General features: G+C 41.0%; 2 protein-coding genes across 17 annotated transcripts in view; one reads left to right on the top strand and one right to left on the bottom strand.

Annotated features, from left to right (window-relative positions):
- myo9aa (myosin IXAa) overlaps positions 1–15,483 on the bottom strand; it is a 70,817-nt gene extending 55,334 nt beyond the window's left edge. For 12 of the 13 annotated variants that reach the window (XM_049718163.2, XM_049718166.2, XM_049718165.2 and 9 more), the window contains exons 1-2: positions 15,146–15,483; positions 1,150–2,104 (exon numbers count right to left, since the gene is read on the bottom strand). In XM_049718163.2, the coding sequence (XP_049574120.1) occupies positions 1,150–2,025 (876 nt within the window). In that variant the 5' untranslated portion in view covers positions 2,026–2,104; positions 15,146–15,483. The remainder of the gene's footprint in view (positions 1–1,149; positions 2,105–15,145) is intronic. The other variant, XM_049718164.2, reaches the window with a different exon arrangement.
- senp8 (SUMO peptidase family member, NEDD8 specific) lies at positions 5,352–17,478 on the top strand. 4 transcript variants are annotated; one of them, XM_068650572.1, is made up of 3 exons: positions 15,630–15,751; positions 16,026–16,087; positions 16,220–17,478. In XM_068650572.1, exon 3 carries the CDS (start codon positions 16,221–16,223, stop codon positions 16,845–16,847), a length of 627 nt encoding a protein of 208 aa, XP_068506673.1. In that variant the 5' UTR covers positions 15,630–15,751; positions 16,026–16,087; position 16,220; the 3' UTR covers positions 16,848–17,478. The 4 variants fall into 4 exon arrangements, with proteins under 4 accessions (XP_049574156.1, XP_049574154.1, XP_068506673.1 ...); XM_068650571.1 differs by having other exon boundaries at positions 16,026–16,094; XM_049718199.2 differs by lacking the exons at positions 15,630–15,751; positions 16,026–16,087 and adding an exon at positions 5,352–5,493.
- Positions 17,479–17,713: the final 235 nt, after the last annotated feature.

Genomic DNA, 17,713 nt, shown 5'->3' with positions numbered 1-17,713 from the left:
CGGTGAATGGCATTTTTTTCAAGTGTTTGCTGAACTGTGGACAATAAAAGAGTGAAGCTACCCGTGGCAAAGATTTGTACCTTTGAACCTGTGTCGTTTGAACTCCTGTTTGCAACAAAAATGGCAATACAGAAACCCAACCAACCCATCCAAAACCAAAGGGGAAGGTGTGAACGGAAGGGTAAAACTAGTTTGTTGACTAAGACCCCGGTCAATTTAAGTCTCCAAATTGTGATAAAATCAAAACACTCAAACTATTTCCGCTCGACACTGAGAACATTTTTTCCATGACTGGTTGTCAGATTAAGAAGGACCCTAAGGCATTGTCTGACTTTTGGAACACTGCCATGTTATTTGGGGCTAAATCAAGTGTAAATAGCTGGTGGCCAGGTGACATGACGGTGACACTTGATAAAATTCAGCAACGCGGTTGACCATAGCCGCAATGAATGTGCTTTTCTTTGCGCATACAATTCCAGAGAGTGTTTCACAAGCTTCGAGAATTCAGCCGATGTTAAATATTATAGCGAGTGCTGAAGTGACGAGAAGAAAAAGGAATATGAGCGGAATGTTTTGAGAGATAATAAAACAACCAGTTTCCTTTACAACCTTTGGCTGGGCCTCTACCACAACTACCCTGAACAGTCTTCATCTGTGCTGTAATCACAAAAGCAAGAATCTACTAGTGTAACCGCTGACATCCACTGGTCGCCCACAGACAGAGCTCCTGTGTGCACTACATAATCCCCACACAGCTGGACTCGAGTGCAATAAAGCTCTGTAAGGGGTTCACACAATTCAATACCAAGTGAGCCAAGAGGCAGGTGGTGATAAGCACCGTTGTATAATTCTGTTTAAATATCCACTTTGACTGAGCATTCACAGCAAAGCCGCATGAAAACACAATAAAAAGTCTGGAAAAAGACAAAATGTAGAAACGGAGCAGCAAGCCTCTGTAAACGTTTATAGAGTGAGACGTCACCAATCCATTTTTAGCAAGCCGATCAACTGAAAGAGCCGATCGACATAATTACGGACAGAAAAGCCACGCCAAGACTGAACGAACACTTGCAAGTATTTTCAAGTTTTAAATCGGGTCTACTGATCAGGGTGCTAATTACCAATACGCTAATGCCCAACCCCACTTACCTCTAATACTGGACCTGCCCCCAAGATTATCTGCTCCACTCCACTGGCAAAACCTTTCTGGCTGAGAGCAGTCAGATGATGAATGAGAAAGTTTGTACTTTGAGTCTTGCCGGAGCCACTTTCCCCAGAAATGACAATGCATTGATTCTTCTGTCTCTGGAGCATTGCATGATAAGCAACATCAGCCACGGCATAGATGTGGGGCTCTAAATCTCCCAGTGAGTGATTATCATACATCTTCACATATTTGGGATTGTATATGGGCAGGAACTTGAAGGGGTTGATGACGATGAGGATACTCCCAACGTAGGTGTAAATCTTCTCCTGGCGGAAGCGTGAGCGCAGATTGTCCAGCAGCGAGCGCTCATTGAGCTCCGGTAGGCGACATAAATCGGCATGGTCACCTTGAGATTCGGGCTGTGGCAGTAGTCCACGTTCCACCATGCGCCTGCGCTCTTCCGTAACCTGCAGCCACATCTGGAGGCTGCCGCCATAGTGGATCGAACCATCCAGGTTCTTCAGCCGGAGAAGGAAGCGATAGTCTTCACCTCCAGATAAAGAGCGATGCTCTAGTGCCACACGGGGCCAGAGCATCATTCTCTGCACGGGGCAATCGCTGGGGTTGAGAATCCATTCTTCTCCGCCAAACTCTTTCACCTCTGCCAGAACATAACACTTGGTACGGTCCAGCTGGAGTCGGTCAATGACGCGTTCGATGGTCTCAGCAGCTGAGGTAGTCTTACGGGCACTGATTGGGCAGTAGATGGTGCCTTCGGCCAGGGTGCCTGGGTAGACGCGCACGGTGAAATCAGAGTTCTCAAAGCGCTGCCGCCGTCCCAGACTGCCCATGCCGGCAACGCCATCGCGAGCACTCATGGCGGAGGAAGAGTTCCCATTAGCAGCTGTCAGGCACGTCCTTCTCTGGGCGGTAGAGGCCACCGACTTCAAGTCATCACTGTGAAGACAAGATATGCAAGGACATTGGATGAATTCATTTCACAAGCTTGCTTTCACAGTACTTTGACACAGTCTTCAAGGTGCACGCTCCAGTCAACATTTATAGAAATAAAAATATGGCAGTCGCAGGACCGACTTCATACGCAATGTGACTCTGCAATCACCGAGCAGTCAATCTGAAATTTGACGGATTATGACAAAAAGATGATGCTGTTATGTAATGTGGGCAAATTATTTCGCTAGAGCGCACATAGAGGATAAAGGCCAAGTCGCCAGGCTCGACAGGATTATCATTAACACACATCCTTACTCCCATGAGCACACGTAAGCTCCCCCAAACACCAAGACGAGCAGCTGCCATCGTCTTTAATGAGAATACACTCACGCCATTCACAAGTTTCCTTTCCTTATAGCAGAGAGGACATGTGCAGGCAGCCACCTACGCTGTGCACTGCTTTATGTGCCATAGCTCAAATATCGATGAAATTAAAATGAGAAATATTTTCAGCCTGCTGTACTTGATGACCAAAGTCAGCTGAGGTCGGCTCAAGCTCACCAGTGACCCCAATGAGGACAAGCGGTGGACAAAATTGACGGGTATTTGCATTTATTACATTGGCCTCAGTCTTGCACTCAAAAACTGATGTTCTGGAGAATGTCTTTTTAAAAGGAATAAACTAAAATGAGTGCTTGCTGGGTAAATGTCAGCCAATTCCTTAAACATCCCACTGACATTAACTCAGATCTCTTATCAGAATTTGTAACACACTTTCCATTACCATTTCACACACTCGGCAGGAAATGATGACAGGAAATGGATCAGGGTCATACAAAGTACAATTATTGTGGCCAATAAAAGCCTGCACCCTTGCCGGGTCCTTTCCTGTTGTCCTGCATCTGACCTTTCTAGCTCTGCAATGGTCTGGAGTCCTACAAAAAAACACCTGACCATCATCCTCTTTGGCCTCCTGTACATAGCACGCTCAATCCACCCACAACGGCAAGGCTGGAGCCACACAAATATGACCTGAGGAGGCATGTGTGTGTCTACGTGAGCATGTGCGTGCATGCCTAAAACAGATGGTCAGCTTGCTGCTTAAAAGATGGGGGGGTATTTGGCCACATGGCCATGCTAGTGGCCACTGTGATAACTATCACAGCTCATGGGCAAAGACACCATTGCATTAATAACTCAAATATGCAAAATAAATGATTCACTGCTAGTTTGTAAAGATTTTAATAACATGAATAATATGCCAACTTTCTTGCTCCAACCCAGTGTGAAGATATAGACAATCCCTCTAAATCATTTCAATCAGTATGTCAAAAAATCAGGTCAAATACAAGAATGATTATTAGTTCAAGATGGTTTTGTTGTCTTCTGAAAACCAGAAAGACAAATCATAGTATAGCACTAAGAATAGATTTAATACCACACACTACTTGGAGCAGCAAATATTGTCAGCTGAGTGACAGAAAGGAGCAATACAGCAACAGAGAACGGTGATTGAAATAGGCCCCAGGTATGTAAACTGGTGGAAAGTGATGATGCGGGAGGTTCTTTGATGGCGAACCACTGAAGAGGCCTCCCGTTGTCTCTTTCCTTCACCTCCTCCAAATATGCACACAGATCTGGTTACACTGATTGAGCAGTTAGTCATTTGGAGTCAAACTCAAGTTATCTGACCGAAAATCTGTTTTGGACATACCACAGCACACTTCCCTCTGGCATGAGGAACCTCTACTCTAAGAAAGACATGATGTCATACGTCAAAGAGAGAACATTTTTCCTGTGAGCCTTTCTGCTATTTTCGAGTATTATGTTGTTTCACAAAAAATAATCTGACAATATAGCAACCATCTTAATGTTTGTTTTTGCTGAGGAGCTGGGTGGTCTTCAACCAGCTGTTACGAAAAGAGATACAAATCTGATCACGTCTAGTACGTTTTCTGATAAGTTTGATTCGTTTCCACGTACAACGAGTAAAAACTCCTCTCAAATATTTTATCCCCTAGTTTGTTTTGAAATAAAAAAACGTGCCCTTAACCTCATTTAGTGGCATCTGCTGGCATATGTGTGGGGAAGAAGACGCTAATTATGGCCACACAGACCACAAGCAAAGAGGGCAAAGATAGTCATGATAGTTATGCAGCATAAACGCCACATACGCCCGTCTCACTCATTGTAATATTTAGGCTCCCTTCAAAAACACCCAACCCCCTTTCACTGCACAAGCAGAGGGAAATGTACTTCAAACAGAAAAACACATACGGTCCAACATGTCGTAAAAACAACTGTAAAGTCACAAGCCGCGGCTTTCAAGAGAACGTGCTTTGATTTAACATATGGTGGATGAGGACTAAAATAAAACTTGCGCAAATACAGTGCACGTGGTCAAATGGAAAACAGGGCTGTATGTTAAAAGGAAAAGTTACCACAAAGCATATATAAAGTCACTACAAATACAGCTTATAATGTTTAAAAAGTCAAACATTAGCAACTCAATGTTCTCATTGCTACCTTTTCGTACTTCGAGCTTTACAATGCAACCGCAAGCAAGGGTGTGGCCCCGAGAATTCACCTGAGCAGTGACATTTTCACCTGAGCAGTGACATTTTTTTCAAGGCATGTTCATCATTGCAGATGAAGGGGCATCGTTCTTTGATTGATGGACGTAAGTTTAACTCTGCCCCTCCCTCCCCTGTTGACAATATTTTTTAGGGTCATATTCATCAACAATGGCATGGTGAAGGGGCATTCACCTGGGGCAAATTTCCACTCTATGACCATCAATATCTCGTCCAAGCCTACCCACTCCTTTGGAAAATATATCTGGGGGTGGTCTTCAAAATTGGCCAGTTGCCCCAGTTGTGATTTGCATGCCACGGACCACAGGATCTTCAATAAATTAGTCAAAAAACATGCAACATTTTGAAGCTAGGCACTTCTCAATAATAATATATAAATGGAATCATTTATCAACGTTGTGAAACAATCCTGTTAAGTTTGAAATATGGTACGACGTAATGATGCTAGGAGGAGGAGCCAAGCATTATTACGTGAAAAACTGGAAAATGAGTTCAACTTGAAAATTGTCATTATTACTAATAGCGTGATAAAAATGAAACTATGAAATGACTTCCAATTACATGATTTGCCAAAAGATGTTCTCATTTCCGTGGCTTAAAAGCATCTGTAATGTATCCTGTCTTTTGCCTTTGTGTTGTCACAAAGACATGCACGTATCAGATGTAAGGTGAATTAAATGTGTAACGCTCTTAATCTGTATATGTTCACATCTTCAGCACACTTTGCATTTGGTCCACTTCAGCAAAAACATCTGCTCACAGTATACTTGCCCAACTGGAGCACCAAAACTTTGCAAGGTAGGTCATTTGACTGATGAGATGACGCACAAGACATTCAACTAATGCACACATGCACATGTGCACTTTTTTTCTGCACCAAATGTATCATTGTGTAACATAACACTACAGTCTCACAGAAATATTTCACCTTAAGCCTAAAGGCAACACTGATGTTCTCAGACAGAGGCCTTGACCTTGTCAACTAAAGAGTTACAACTCCAATTTGTTCTGTACTCTAAGTAAACTTTTAGGACATTATCATAGCTGCAAAAAAGCCGCCACCAAATAAAAAAAATTAAAAAAAAAGGAACTAAGACAATCAAGAGATACTATTGACAGATAACATCGATGCTGACTTGTAACTGTACGAAAGGAACCGACTTGCTGTGTTACCGTTGAAATTCAATCTGAATTTGTACGGTAATTTCTTTTACAATCTTCAAATCAATCCACATCAGTAAAAATAGACTCCATATTTGTTTTCAATGGTTGATTCTTTCCCACACTACAAATTAACTTGAATATAACATGAGGATATGGCAGAGAAGCAACTCCTCCCTGTATTTAACGTCAGATGAGTGGCCATGTATGGCATTCATTTGGGTCATTTGGGTACATGAAAAACTGAGAAGGCAGGAAGCCACTTGTTGAAGTCAGTTTCAAACTTTTTGTTTTGGGTATGTTTCGTGAAAAAAGAAAAGTGCTCTTGATAAACTCAAGATCTGTTGTGCATTGTGAGCTCAGAGTTTCAGATTCGAGCCATTTTGCACCTCAAAAGGTCACGTTTATGCTTGCATTGCAAGGCCACAACCCAACACAAGAATATAAATCTGTGGAAGCCAGCAAGGATAAACTGGACAGTGTTAGAAATCATGAATGGGGAAAACGAAAACCTCCTAACATTATGGAGATAGATTACAAATACCTTATGGCTGGTAATCTAGTTGAGCTCGATTTTCCACTTTGCTGAAGCAAGAGAGAAGAATGAGTGTGGATGAACTCAAGGGAGTGGAGGTCAGGCTCTTTTTCACTGCCATTCCAACAAAGTACCTTCTTACATTTTTTAGCATACTGTTTCACCTTTGTCTGTAGTTTCACACAGTCACATTTTTGTACAAACAAAATCAGTAAAATGCTACAAATTGAACATACTCATGGCTAACGTGACAGTAGAAGTGCAAGTAGAACTGGAGGACTGATCAATACAACAAATAAGAAATTAGCTACCGTACTATTTTTGAAAGAAAGACGAATCTATACACTTGAAGTGAATGATTTATTATAGGTTCAAAATTGTAATCTCAGACAATGTCATTTTGTGATTTTCAAAGCTGCAGTTTTTAAAGTGGCCATTCCAATCATTGACAGCTCAAGCTAACCAATCAGCTCTATTGATACCCTTAATCCTACGCTTTCGCCGTGCTCGTTGGGAAAATAGAACATAATGTATCCAATTAAGAGCCAAACTGCATGCTAGTGAAAAGAGCACTCAATTCTGCACTGCTGTCAACTACACCACTCCTTTGTTGTAGTCATACAAATCCACTTCCTGTGTCCACTCCCAGGAAAAAAAATCACAGAAATACAGGGTGAGACAGGAAGTACAACTTTGAGGGTTTCAACATAACATGTTATTAATGGCTACATATTTAAAATAAATGACCATTTTTGCAGGCTTTGGGTGTTTTTTTGTTTGTTTGTTTTTTTAAGATTATGTGGTTACATAGAGAAAGTTTAAAAGCAAACAAGTCAAACCTCCAATATATATTAGATACACTGTAGATGAAAACGTGTTGCATGGAAAGAAAACAGCTAATTTCACAGCATCAATTCAACATTTGTCACAATGAAACAAACAGCTATGCTTTTTAGTCTATACCACATGTTGGGTTTTGTGTCTGCGACATTTATGGAAATAGTAATGTTTGGCAGAAATGGAATTGGGAAACTATTTTGGCCAACTGGTTCCTGATACAGCTGCCGAAGAACATTTTGGATCTTCATGGCTTAAAGAATCCATTTTACCTTTCGTATCTTCACAGAACAATGAGATGTTTCTCATGTGTAAACTCAACAGGAAGCTCCTGTCAACATTCAAGATACCCATCACAAATTTCAGAACACACATTCAGGCATGTGCCAAAATTAAAGTAACAATGGCCATCTAAATTATATGCTAGTCATCACAACACGCATTTGGAAATATGCACCGAGCACACACTGGTTCACTCCAAGCATTGCTCAAATTCAACGCTCGGTTATTCAGAGTACACTAAAATCGAGTGCCGGTGTGTGCACTGACAAAACGTTTTTGTTTCAATAAAGAGCCTTCATTTAATGTTCGGCTAGTTTTTTTCAGATTCTCATACTTTAGATTGCTACATTTCTCTGACGTGTGGCTTCTGTGTAGTGAAGCATTTTTATCTACTGTAAAATACTTGTATCTTAGCTCACTACATTTTGAAGGTCGCTTGCCCATTGCTGGAGGTAGCCTTGTTGCTTTCACAAGGTTGAAATAACAGAAACAATGACCTCCTCCTGACAGAAGTGGATTTTTCATTGCTTGTGGATGCAACAGTTTAGGAACATTGATGTCATGTCTAAAACAAGATGTGCTCTTGGACTACCCTCACATTTACTTTTATTGTTTTGGAGTGTGGATAATGTTTTCCATGCAGACTCCATTTTAGTTCTGGAAATATCAATATGACGCTGCAGCAATTGGCCGGTGAAGCTGGAAAAGTACTCCACCCCACAATGAAAATGAGTTGGCGTATGAAAGTCACTTGAATGAAGCCTCTGATATCCACTTCTAATGATGTTTTCATTTTGAAAAAAGCAACAAGAGCACCGGATTTCTATATGAATATGGGATGGCCAGATGTTTAAGTCAAACCATATAAAAATAGAACTGCAGACTTCAGAGAATTTGAAGTATGAAACACATTTGGCAACATTATCGGCACCCATATGTTGCAGCTAGAAAAAGAATCACGCATATATGCCAAATAAAGCAACCGCGTGACACATGTATGTTAAGAGCACGACTGACATGTGATGACCGTGGTATGGAGAGTCACTGTTCTGTTAAAAACCAGCTGATGAAAACAAACCGCAGCACTTCCCCTGATATACTTTGATAGACCCCGAGACGAACCAGACTGGTTAATGGTCATTTTACGATGATGATACAGTATGTTTTGCCAATAAGGCAACTCTCCTCACAGCAAAAAATATGATTTCAGTGTACTAGGAATTTTATTTTGGATTTAAAACACCAATGTCATGTCAATGGGATGATGTATTTTAAAGGGAGGCACAGGATCCACCGTTATATTTTAATTTCTATCTAATCGTGACTACCTTTTTATATTTCTGTTAAGCTCATTTGATGACTGAACTCCAACTATGGTGCCTGAGGAAGATATGTCAAGTCAGTCACTACGCCGCCGTTCATTGCCATGAAAAACTTCAAAATAAGGGTGCACCTGGTATCCATAAATTATTTGTTAAGCTTTTATTCAAAAATCGGTCTTCTCGCCGGAGTGGAGTCGTGCTACAATTGTGCAAAGCATGAACAACTGTTGTTGCAACTAGCTTGACTGTCTTTCCAAAGTGCACACCAAAAAAACAGGTACCTGATGCAGATGAAATTACTCGAGGACTCGCACATTGACAGATACTTTTGTCTACTTTATCCAATGCTGTCTGTTAAAGACAATGTTACCATTTGATGCACTGAAAAAAGGTCATGGGACAGTTAAATCCGCCTAGACCCGACCTGCACCAGTTTTATTGTAATGTCAGGTCATCAATGTTGAACATGGGGTCTGAACGTTCAGCATTATTTGGAGCACATCTGTTTAGAGGATTAGAAAAGAAAAAACATGACCTGTAATTACAGGGAAATGTTACTGAGGCTCTCACTGTTTCTTCTGAGCAAGGGGCCTGGCCCCAGAGGTTGTCTATCTGCCTGCAGCAGACTGCAGTCTTTTTGAAATCTGAGCTTGATCCTGCAGTCGACAGAGAAACGGCAAAAGCTACTGTTTGATCAGGAGGCAGAATGAGACTTCAAGAACATGGCAAAGATATTCTGAAGAGATCATGTAAATATGACATGATCAAGCTTTATTATACATGAGCTACCACTTCAATAAATGTTCATGTTTGAGAGAGCCTTGTGGCATAGACAATGGGATAATTAACATGCGAACTTAACTCCAATATGGCACTTCTAACTCTTCAGTTTAGTTTATCTTTCCTGGGGAGCTATTAACAGAATGCATGCATGCTCTTGGAAGTACAGGTTTCATCAGTAATAAAAAAAAAAAAAAAAAAGTTCCCTGACCAAGAGTAACTAAAGTCGTTTCGACAGGAGAGGACCAGTCTGAAGTTTTACGTGTGTAAATCATATATGGCCAAACAGTTTGGGATTTTCTTTAAATGCATAACCAGAATTTTAAAAACAAATGCGCAAAATTTATTTTTCAATGTTAATCATAATACGTATATGTTGTTGCAGGTTTAATTCTAATTGTGACTGAGTCCTTGTAGAAAAAAAGCATAGGAAACAGCATATGAATGGAAATCGCAAATTGAAAACAAATGATAATACGTAAAACTTTATCCAGAGAGACAGCATTGCAACAGAGTTTTCAAAAATCAAACTATTTAGTGCCGAGCAATAAAGCATTCTCAAATGACAAGACCAAAACAGACCAAGACTCTCACAGCCGCAAAAGACTAATTCAGGAAACCTTGTTATAGGATACAATCAAGTGGACATCCAAACCTCAAAGAGTCCAATATGACAAGAGGGACAAAGCTATGCTGTTAAGTGGAATCCTTCAGTTTAAGTATATGGCTTCCTTGAGCCAATTCAGCATATAATCATTGTTAGGATGTCTAACTTCAGTTATTAAACAAATCCATCAAGTCAATGAAGTGGATGTCTGTTGTTAAGGGCATCAGAGGGTATTCAGGAAGGGAGCTAGGACCTAGCCTGGCAAGCAAGACCCAATGCTGAATCAGTGATTGGGTCTGGTGGTAAGGGCCATTCACCCCCACTTGGCTAATCTCTAAATGAACCAACAAATCAAATTTGTTTACTTGTTGTGACGTATCTTTGATGCGCAACTTCCCAAAATAGCACGCGAGAGAGACGGTAGCTTGTTTCATTCAACATTAAACTCAGTTTTAAATAGCTAGAGTCACAGATTTATTAAAACCCCAGCAACCGATGCCGTGGATTTTTTTTTCTTGGCCGCCACATCTTTTCGCTGATTGGTTCATTTGAACTGTCTGTTTGCTCAGAAATCTGCATCAATGTGACTCCCCACCATCAGACCAATAGCTGGTAAAGCATTGGGTCTGGTAGCGGACAACATACAGCAAGAAGGCCTGGACAATGCGGCAAGCTGGGTGTTTAATTGATCTTATCAAAAACTAATAATTGGGGCTGAGCATCTTTGTGAAGCTGGCAATACAATACATACCTCGATATACAGGTCACGATACAATATGTACCTCGATTTGATTTAGTACAATTTTATATGATGCGATTTATACGATTTATACAGCATGGCCTTACTGCTCCTTAGTTTATTTTGAACACGTCCATGTTCTCGAGAAAGTAGAAATGTGCATATATTATCAATTTATAAAAAAAAAAAAAAGTAAATTCTCATTCAGATGCTTCCTTCTCATGTGAGTCGCTGGCACCGCTGCACCCCTGAGTGTCAGGGAGGAGTATCAATACTCAGAACCAAAATATTGATTATGGTATCGATTCTATCAATATCGGTACATATCTCGGTAGCGATATTTTACGCACACCCCTAATATTATTAGTAGATTCTATTTGTAATGCACTTCAAATTTCAAAGACATCTCGAGTACTACAGAGTTTTTAAAAAGTTTAAAATTAAGCAACATTTGACTTTTATAAGAAAAAGAAACTAAAAGGTTGCAGCAGACAAGTGATTAAATAAAAGAACATTTACATCTTGCTTAACCAACGCCCTCCTGTACATTCGAGTTATGAGTCAGATTTAAGACTGATCTTTGGGAAGTCTATATCATCCAGACATTTACTACATTGATAAAGCAGATTAGGCAAAAGAAGCACTCAGCAACCAGAGTCCATCTTTGGCTGCATTTCAAATCAACCTTATCGCAGCCTGTTTGTTGTCAGTCTCAACTATCTTTGCTTTTCCTCCCTTCTTGGCTCTTTCTGACAGTGCGCAGACTACTGTAAACTGGCAGAATTGCTCACTCAGATAAGAGCTGCAGCAGAGACTAAACTCTTGCGATCCTCTGGATTATCTTGAGCTGTAAACCACCGCAAGGTGTTGCGTACATTTTGAAATCAAGAAAGTCACATTTTTGGCTGAGAGCAATGTGGTTTCACAGCCGAGTGAGTGGCAGTGCAGGCCCTGTAGTATTGTGCAGCATTACACAAGCGCACATGCCTGAGGATTAGTCATGGGCCCTGTCCTTTCTGTACTATAAGGCAGCAGAGGCCGCTTGCTATTGTCACAACTATGTCACAATACTCCCAAAAATTCTGCAAATGTACAACTTTAGTTTCTAGTTTCCATTGGCATCCAAAGGCACTTATTTAGTCAAACCTCTGTGAAGAAAAGTTACCAACAAAAATATCCTAGCAATGACAAAGCAAGAATACCATGAGTGTGCTTTTCTGGAGCTGGATACTTGTTGAGAGCTGTTACAGGGTTTAACTTCAACAGAATCACTTAAAGCCACGCCACCAATACAAAAGAGAAAACGTTCTTCTCTCTTCGAAACAAGTTTCCAGCTCAATCAGAATTGTTTGTCTCTATATTTGAAGGATTAATTACAAAAGACAATTTAAATTAATTTCACAGGAGCAAGATTGCGACAATCAAAACAAAGCATTTCTCTGCATCTCTTAGCACTAATGAGTTAATGATGGCAAATGCAAAATGCTGGGAAGTTGAGCTACCGAGGGCAAAGCCTATCTCGTGTAATGACCCACTGAAAAAGGGGGCTTTGTTCGGGCCGACACAAGCTGGTTACTCTTATAATGATTTCATGTGCATGCCAATGTCTTTCCTCTAAATAATGCGACCATGACTCTTTTTGGGTCATCCCCATCATGTGAGCTACCAACGCATGACTTCAAATGCTACAAGCGTGTGATTTAAAGACAGTCGGTGGATCAGCAGGAACAAGAAGTAGGCTATAGGACCTTAAGATAAAATCCAGGGTAAACTATTCTGAACCAATGATGACATTTTAATCAATCATTAAATAACATGGAAAAGGTGAAAGGTGAACAAACAACAGAACCACTGGACCGACTTAGCCCATCTGAGTGTATAAGACTCACTGTAATGTAAATTTACTTTGGGTGACTTACTCATGATTGAATGTGCTCAGCTCGTCCTCATAGTTAGATATCTGTTTAAGTCTATTAACTGCATCATGTGATTAAAAAGCAGCTAAATGATTAAATATGGCATTTATCCTGAGTTGGACTCGGCACTGAGGATGGCAACAAAGTCCACACGTCAGTGACATCGCATCACAAAGTGCGCGCTTCAGCTTTCTGCAATCTGAAGCCACACGCAATGAATTAAAAGTACGAGACCACTTTGGTATTTATAAATGAGTGAATTGTGAATTGACTTGTGTGTGTGTGAATTTGGTTTTGTTTTGGTCAATATACTAATGTTTGTATTTTTGCAATGCTGAGAAACATGCTGGCAAACAGTACTTTCTATTAATATACCTGTTCATTTCTGTTTTCATGAAAAACAATGGACATGTTTTAACAGGGTAATTGTCGATTTTATCATGGGAAAATGCTTTTTTACAAGCGGTGAATTCATATAGAAAAAGAACAATAATCTGTAATGAAATTGAATAGTGCTGCTAGAACTGAATCATTATACTGTAGTCCTGCATATATTTCTAAAATCAAGAATAAAATAATGATTTCTTAACCCGAGTTGAACTGCTCGCTTTATAGCCATATAAAAAGTTCCCAAGTTGAGACAGGAAAAAAACAAAAGACACATTTGATATCAGATTGAGATTCAGCATCAGCAGATACTAATAAAACAAATAACTCTGACTTGGATGCAAAAAAAATGTGATTGGTACGCTCTATTACGAAAGCAGCATCACAGAAGCAAAGGTTGAGCTTTCGAGGCACAGCCAAGTGAAGTGAAGCGCTACTGCTGCTGCTGCTATCAACAGACAAGAGCTGACGTGATAAACTGAGGCCAGTTCTTACAAATAGCAGACAGAGATTTTGCCGGGTGTCGGATGTCGACAGAGCCCAGTTGCTGGTGTCTCCGCCCGGGCTGCCTCTCATACTACAGCAGCTGCGTCTTCTCAGACCTCACATTCCCGCAGGACAGGCCCACTTTACTCTCATCACCTGTGCACAGCCTAGGGCTTGACAAGCTCCTGTGGGGAGCAAAGTCATTCTCCTCAAACCACTACCAAAGGATGCTTATCTGAAACAAGAATGCAAAAGCCTGTACTTAACCAAAGAAAGAATGAACAGGTCTTGCTCTAATGACCACACAAGGGCAGCTCTCAAATGACGACATTTAAATCGTTTCATGCACAATACCTGTTGCATTTTGGTTCGCATTCTGTATCTGCCCAAGTTCTGAGGTTCTGGATTCAACTCTCAGCTTGGGCCTCTACTTGAGTGGAGTTGGCATGTTCTCGCTGTGCCTCCTCACACATTCCAAACACATTTCATTATTACGTATCTCATTGAGCCGCGAGTGGTTGCGCGCATAGCAAATGCTAGTATTTCGTTGGGGTTCCTAAAAGATTGCAAAGGGTTGCAAACCGTTTTTTCTCTCGTAAAGAAATTTTGAACATGTTCAAAATTTTATGGAGACAATAAAAACTGTTTGCAGTCATTAAAACGGTTTAAGAATCTCTGGCAAACATCTTTGCAACTGTTTGGAACATTCAACAAACCCTGACAAAAACACAACATTTGCAATAGGCGTACATTTTCCCTGCTTATTGAGATACGGGATTTAGGTTAACAGATGTCTAAATTGCTTTTACTAAGTGTGAAAGTGAGAGTGAATAATTGTTTATCTATATGTGCCCTGCAATTGGCTTTAGACCAGTCCAGGGGTGTATCCCACGTCTGGCCCAGAGACTGCTCTGGCTCATTGGCTGACCCTAATGAGGTCAAACTATCCATGCTCCATTCTTCTGCCATCCAACCAAGTGAAAAAAATAAATAAAACTCAGCTCTATGACGTGGGAAATTTTCACACATCATATGGAGTTGCTCAAGGACATGCATCAACAACTTTCAGTTCAACTTTCTTTGCACTCCGTTTTCTTCACTATCAAATATTACGTGGAAACGCACAAGGGTTCAAATACGCACGCTGGTTCACACACCTCACCTCAACACACGTAAAACCCATGTTGAGTTTGTATTTGAAAAGCATCGCAAAGCAACAAATCACTGGAACAGTCGCATGCATGACCATCCCTCCACAAACGCGCCGCGGTTGAGCTTGTCATCGAGCCCACACGCACACAAACATCCAAGCAACGATCGTGCAATGGAGCGCGCCCAGAAGAAAGCTGCCCAAACAAGAAATGACTTGTGAACGTCTATGAGTTAAAGAACTCTTACCTCCAAGCGAGGACGCCCAAAGTCAATTATAGCAGCTGAAGTTCGAATCTGAAGCTTCCCTCCCTCCTCCGTCACCAGCACTGAAATCTTATTTAATTCCCTGCATTTTCACGCCATCCCAACGTCGTTTTTCTTCTCAGTCGCTCACCTCTGAATAACTCCCTGCAGGTCAAATGTGTGCCGTGGAAGTAGACATTATTTATCCGTGCATGTCATCTGTTTGCTGGGATTGAGAGACGCTCGTGACTGACGTTGAACCTCCAAACTCTTCTCTGAGCAGCTAATCAGCGCGGCCCCGTTCACAAGCGCGCACACGAGGTTGAGCGACATAACAGGAAGCCGAGGCAAGACGGCGACGTTCTTTCACACACACCACTTTTTTTTATATATATATAATTAGACTATATGTAAACATATCCGTATGAAACACGTCTAATTCCAGTGTGAAAATAAATTCTGAACAACACGCAATAAACTTTTCCTCTTCTTAACTTTTCCTCCCACTGTCGCAAATTGGAATGTTTACTCGACGTGGTTTACGGCAGCCGGTGTAAGGAATGAGGTTGGAGCTACGTACGCCTCTTCAGTCGAATGCTTCTTTTTCAGGTACTGATAGGAAATCAGCCATTCTGATTTGGGCTAGTAAAACGGGTTTAATGAGCCACGGGATGTATATGCGGTTAAATTGTTTTTAATGCTTCTTGTGACGTTGAGAAAGATGATATGCATGCTCATGCTAACGCAGCATTGTGCTATGATCAGTAACATGACACGCCACTGTACCATATCGTATCAAGAGTAATTATTTCCTTTACAAATACCAGTTACGTGTTTACGCCTTCATAGCATGTTACAGTTTCTTTTTGTCCCACGGATGAAGGCGCTTTCTAAATTTGCTGCCTGATTGAATCCACCAGGAGCAGTCCTTGGAAATTTGATCAGGTAGGAGGTGAGTTTAAGTGCATCGGGTCTGATTCACAAATCTGGAAGTGGTAGAACATGATTATTAAGAATTTAAAAATGTATTTCTTCAAAGTGTTTATTTGGCTGACATTTCAGTATTTGTGTTTGAAGGATGGATTCTGTCGTGCTGAGCTACCAGGACAGTCTACTTCGACGCTCTGACGTGTCCCTCCTCGAAGGAAACCACTGGCTGAACGACCAAATCATTGGATTTACCTTTGAGTACTTTGCCAGTGAGCGTTTTCGACTCCTGGGAGAGAGTGTCGTCTTCGTCAGTCCCCAGGTCACTCAGTTTATCAAGTGCGCTTCCTGCCCGGAGGAGTTGGCTGTGTTTCTTGACCCTCTGGATCTGGCGTCACGTCATCGCATCTTTTTGGCTGTGAATGACAACGATGACGAGAGCGCTGGCGGGTCACACTGGAGCCTTCTGGTGTACCATCATAAATCCAACCGCTTTGCTCACTATGACTCTCAAAATGGCAGCAACTCTCAGCATGCCCAGCGCATTGCTAACAAACTAGAACCCATTTTGGGTGCAGGAACGAAAGCCTTGTTTGCCGAGGAGCCCACTCCTGCACAAGAGAACATATATGACTGTGGCATGTATGTTATTTCTATAGCTGAGGCCTTGTGTGAGAAGCCACACCGGGCTTTGCAAACTCTCACCCCAGCCTTTATTAAGCAGAAGAGAGCAGAATGGTGCAAAATTATCAAGAGTCTCGCTCAGAGTGAACTCTGATGCAATCTGACGGTCACTGTATGCAAAATTGCATGTACATGAGTGGATTAAAACTTTGGTACGCCTCTCTTAGTGAAAGAAAAATTCTCGATAATTGTTACTGAAATAACAATACTATTGAATGCAATTTCAAACTTTGGTCAGTTTCAAGTAGTTTCAGTGGTCATTATAGACTACCAACAAGTTTGCCTGTGTATCCTCTATAGAGCTATATCGATGCACTCCTAATAAAACAAATCATATTTCAATAACAGTCAGTCTGCAATGGAAGAAAGTGACACTATTTTGACTCTTTTATGATTCATTCAACCAGTACGGTCATGTTTATCTCTAATGTAAGCACTGCAACACGAGATGTGTAAACCCACGAACACCAGCGTGCCTATAAAAGGCATGTAGTCGGTTATACGTTTTAAGTGAGGACGGACGGAGGTAGCATGATCTTTCGCTTTGCTCCATTTTATGAGTTTGGGGCCAGACTCAGATGGACTAGAATTGACAGAATGTGACTATGATGCCATAACTGTAGTCTTGGTTCTCGTCACGCTGGAATTTGAAAAGTGGTCTGTCTGCAACATTGTTGGGTTGAATCATCTTTTAGATTATTTTAATAAAATCAGTTTTATCCTAAGATTGTTATCTTTTGTCATGTATTCATTTAGATTCATCCACACTCAAATGTTATAAGATAAAACATTTAAAGCATCCGTCCGACATTCCCTCATAGAGCTTGTCCTCATGAGTGAGCATCAGTTTATCCCCTCTAAATCACTTATTGGTCACTGTCCTTTAGTCCTCTATAAACAATTTTCAATCTTCCAAACTCCAATTGCAATGCAGTTAGGATGTTGTGTTAAACATAAAAT

This window comes from Syngnathus scovelli, chromosome 4, assembly GCF_024217435.2.
Source record: "Syngnathus scovelli strain Florida chromosome 4, RoL_Ssco_1.2, whole genome shotgun sequence".
In the NCBI taxonomy this organism is placed as follows: Eukaryota; Metazoa; Chordata; class Actinopteri; order Syngnathiformes; family Syngnathidae; genus Syngnathus; species Syngnathus scovelli.
This window is presented reverse-complemented; position numbering and strand designations above follow the sequence as displayed.

Bases quoted from the DNA above. Each gene is read 5' to 3' on its own strand.
- senp8 (XM_049718199.2), top strand. From the start codon at position 16,221: ATGGATTCTGTCGTGCTGAGCTACCAGGACAGTCTACTTCGACGCTCT.